This window comes from Ictalurus punctatus, chromosome 15, assembly GCF_001660625.3.
Source record: "Ictalurus punctatus breed USDA103 chromosome 15, Coco_2.0, whole genome shotgun sequence".
In the NCBI taxonomy this organism is placed as follows: domain Eukaryota; kingdom Metazoa; phylum Chordata; class Actinopteri; order Siluriformes; family Ictaluridae; genus Ictalurus; species Ictalurus punctatus.
The window spans coordinates 23246011-23250604 of record NC_030430.2 but is presented as its reverse complement, the minus strand read 5'-3'; the positions used below and the strand labels follow the sequence as shown (position 1 = coordinate 23250604).

The window sequence follows — 4594 nt, the reverse complement described above, 5'->3', positions numbered from 1 at the left end:
GGTTCTGATGGAGGGGAAAAAGACTGAATGCTCATATTACAAAGAAAGATGAGACCGTTCTTATTGGTAATGTGTCTTATATAACACACATACACACACACACACACACACACACACATTCAGAGAAAGAGAGAGGGAGTTTCCTGAGGGGGTTCTCCAAAGCGCTACAGGATCACTCTTACACTGACATCAGACCTGCCTGGATCACAGTTACTGAATGACACCAGCATTACAGACAAGCAAGGAAATGAAAGCATGCAATTAAGTGCAGCATCTTTGATTTTCATGTCACTCACAGGTTCGATATCTTTCTAGAGGTCGTTTTAAAACGTACAAGGAGTGCCAGAGAGCCATCAAGTGGGGAAGTTCCATCAGCTGCTACGTACAGATGGAGAAGTTGGCTACATACTGTAAAACCCATTCTAAACACGGACAATCAAATGTAAGAGTTTGAAAACACAAAGAATTTTATTGCACTTATAAACAACTTCATCGTCTGTCATACTGTAGAAATGCATCGTGGGTAAGTTGTCTTCCTGATGTATACAATGAGTATACAGTTCATGCCGATAAACGTCGTGAACCAGCCCTTAAGATGGCGGCCAGTGGAATTCAGCAAGACGAAAATAAAGGGAAGTCAATGAATACATTTACTTTTTTCCCCAGATATATTTACATATTTATATATTTTTTGTACTGTTTCAATGACAAACTAACATAAAGATTTTTCATTTTACTGTCTTAGAAAATTACCATACATTGGTATATAAGTGCTATTTAAAATATACGGTATAGTATGATTCGAAGAGTGAGTTGGCCTTACAAGGTTGAAGTCATACAAATCCGATCTGATTTTTCCAGGACTGTATGGACACAAAAATCTGACTTTTGCAAATCAGACCTGAGCATTGTATTGGTTGGATACATATCAGACCACATATGTGACCGTGCAACGTAAAGGAAATGATACGTCATATCGTATGTAATGCGACTTTTTTCTAACGCAAAGGCGCATATCACTGTCATCGCCATCTTCTAGTGTCGGCAGCGCACTAATATAGCCATAGAGGACAGCTAGGACAGTGACAATAGTATGTGGAAGGATGGGGAAATTGGTGGTTTACTTGAGATTTGGGGGACAGGTGCATTCAAATTAAAGACAGGTATGAGTCAGTTGTGGTTACAAGTGTGAGTCATCAATATAGACAGACCCAATCTGAGTATAAAATCTGTATTGTGCAAAAAAAAAAAAAAAAGCTTGTAATGTGAACTTAGCCCAAAAGACTTGAATGTGTTGAAGTGCTGAGTCACTGATGTAGTACAATGGCAAGTAAATACCAGATATTAATAAATCTATCAAGTTTGTTTCACAGTGCTTAAATTGTATTTGCTTTCTAACAAGTATATAATTATATATACTTATACTTTGTTGCACTGTGACTAATTATATATGGTATGTTGTTAGGAATTGCAGATAGTGGCTTCATGAGGTAGCATCTATATGGGATTATGAGATGTTTTGGTGTGTGAGCCTAAAATCTGCCATTACTGGAAAAGCATTCATTAAGTCCTGCCACAGATTATTTCAAATACATTCAACGTCTTTCAGAGAGCAGTCAAAAATAATACTAACTGAAATGTTCTAGCATAAAAGTCAACATAGTGTTTTAGTATTTTGTTTTTCTACCTTCAGAGTCTTCATTGATCTTATTCAGAGACGAGTTGCTGCCATGGTTTGTGACGCTCCCTAATTTTTGAGAATCTTCAGATATCGGTTTCTTTTCCTCCTGCTCCGTTTCCCGGTGGTAGAAATAGTTGAAGTTGGACACGATGACAGGCACGGGCAACGCAATGGTCAAAACCCCGGCAATGGCACATAAAGTGCCGACTATTTTCCCTCCCAACGTAATGGGACACATGTCTCCATATCCCACTGTGGTCATGGTGACAACGGCCCACCAGAATCCATCAGGGATGCTACTGAAGTGTGTGTTGGGGTCATCCACCTCAACGAAGTAGATGGCACTGGAGAAGAGTATAACTCCGATGAAGAGAAAGAAAATAAGTAAGCCCAGCTCCCTCATGCTGGCATTGAGTGTCTGACCCAAAATCTGAAGACCTTTGGAGTGACGTGATAGCTTAAAGATCCTGAAGACTCTCACTAACCTGATTATTCGAAGAATAGCCAGGGACATGCTCTGTCCTCCGGTGTTAGTATTGGTCACGGTTGCTAGTTCAGTTATGACAGTGATAAAATATGGGATGATCGAGATGAGGTCAATAACATTCATGATGTTGTTAAAGAACTTGCGTTTGCTTGGGCAAACCAGGAAGCGGACAGCAATCTCAAAGACAAACCAGATGATGCAGGCTGTCTCAATGATGAAGAAAGGGTCAGTGACAGTGGTGCTAATGGTTTTGGAACTGGCACTTGATGAAGAGATTGAGGGAAATCCAGCACCCTTTGTACGATTGATTGGAATACCCATGGCTTGAAAGACCTCAAAGTCATCACGAAACTCGGGAAGGGTCTCCATGCAAAAGGTGATGATGGAGACAATAATGACAATAAGTGAGACCAGAGCAACTCCACGAGCTGCATTGGAGCTCTCAGGATACTCAAAGAGCAACCAGAATTGTCTGTAGATCTCATTGGATGGTAGAGGAACCTCTGGTTCTTTGATAAATCCTTCTTCTACACGGAACTGCTCCATGACATCACTTCCCAGCTCATAAAAAATGATCTCATTTGCAAAAACATCAAAGGGAACATTTGCAGGTCTGCGGATCTTCCCGCCTGACTGGTAATAGTACAGAATTCCATCAAAGCTCAGACGATTACGATCAAAGAAATATTCATTTCTCGTTGGATCAAAATAGTCCATTCTTTTCAAGGGATCTCCCAGCAAAGTATCAGGGAACTGGTCCAAGGTCTTGCGTCGTGTTTCAAAACGAAGACCAGCAATGTTGATAATGACTTTCTGCTCACCATCCTCGATGTCTTTCTTGTCCACAAATAGATCCTCATAGCATTCTTTGGCCAGTTTGTTGAATATGCTATCGCCCTGAGAGCCTTCCATGTTTAGTAACATTTTCCAGTTGGATATCAGGCTAGCACAGCTAGGACTCCCTCTTGTTGTTGGGGATGGTATGGAGGGGGACTGTGGCTCCCCAATAATCTGACTTTTCTCTTGGTAGGAAGGGATATTTGCGGTACACATGATATGGTTGACATTGAAGCCCAGCCCCCTTTCTGGTAGATCTACAGTCAAAGCTGCTTTGTCATTGGAGTAATCTGGGTCATCTACATTACTTTTCATGTTTTCTAACTTCTCAAAGTCAACTAATGCCACCTCCATCCTCTCAGCTTGGACAGTCATCTGTGAACTTGGAGATAGAGATCAGACCTCCGAGGGAGCTAAATTACAGCTCAAATTCCTAATTGGTACTTCACCATTGGGCTTCACAGTGACACTCATCACATTCAGGGAACTTTGAGGTATTAAGTCCTGCAAAATTAAAGAAAAGAGGAGTTTTAGTGTTTATGTGGGTATAAAAACTCAATAAGTGTGTCTTGGCACATAAGATGTACCTATGATATTGTTAGTTAGAAATGATTCTCTGTAAAGTACAAGCACAGAAGTCTGTGAAGCCTGTCAACTCAAACCTAAGTTGGATATTATCACATTAGCGGTCTAGGCAGACTGACAAGTTTGCTAAGTAAGTTGTCCTTCCCCTGGTGTTGCCATGTGACACTGAGAGATATCCATCCAGACCAAACAAAGTTAAAGAATCATGATCCAAGTCCTATAGAAACCGAAGCTGTAAAGGAAAAGGGGGGGGGCAGAAAGAGAAAGAGAGATGGAATAAAAAGTTAGGCAAGAGAGAAAACAACAGAGAAAAGCTCACCACTTGGGTTAGCGATAGTCACTTGAATAACATTTTGTGTGCAAGCATACTGAGACCTTCCAACAAAGTAGTCAAGTTGTGAGGTTTGCTGCAGTATTTGCAATAATTTGCTATGCTTTGATGGGGCCATATTTCCCTGGAATATTCCTGCCTTCTTTACAGGTTGGAGATGAATTAGGAGATGAATGCCATACTCACACCACTATGAGCAGCACAGACTTCCTGAGGTGGCTCTACTTAATGCCTTGGAGGATGAGCTGTTCCTTATATACTGTAGTGGAATGGCATGGAAGGAGCTAGGATTCCAACCTAGCTATAGAACATGGTGAAGATGTCCACCAATGACCCAGCCTTTGTTTAGACAACAGACCACCCCTTTTCTTTTCTTCCTGATAGACAGTTGATCTGAGGCCTGAGGTTTAAACTCTACTATAGGGTTCATATCAAGCACAGCAAGGAGCATCCTATAGACTCGCCTTCATGGAACATTCACATTGGGTGATATAACTCAGATTCATCTTGCCTTTAATGCATGCAATGTAAGCTTGGCAGTTCTCTGTTTGCTGAAGTGATCACTAGCAAAAGGTTTTCAGAGATGCCCCTTACAGTGTATTTTGCATAGGCTCATCTTACTGGTTTTTCAGGGAATCATGGTGGATGGAGGCACCTCTCTGCTTTCAGAAAG

General features: G+C 41.1%; 1 protein-coding gene across 2 annotated transcripts; it reads right to left on the bottom strand.

Annotated features, from left to right (window-relative positions):
- Window positions 1-506: 506 nt before the first annotated feature.
- On the bottom strand, window positions 507-3380 carry kcna10a (potassium voltage-gated channel, shaker-related subfamily, member 10a). Of its 2 annotated transcripts, XM_053686347.1 has the most exons (2): window positions 3267-3359; window positions 507-3167 (listed from the first exon to the last, which is right to left on the bottom strand). In XM_053686347.1, the coding sequence occupies exons 1-2, from the start codon at window positions 3357-3359 to the stop codon at window positions 1668-1670; spliced, it is 1593 nt and encodes a 530-aa protein (XP_053542322.1). In that variant the 3' UTR covers window positions 507-1667. The 2 variants fall into 2 exon arrangements, with proteins under 2 accessions (XP_053542322.1, XP_017342024.1); XM_017486535.3 differs by having other exon boundaries at window positions 507-3380.
- Window positions 3381-4594: the final 1214 nt, after the last annotated feature.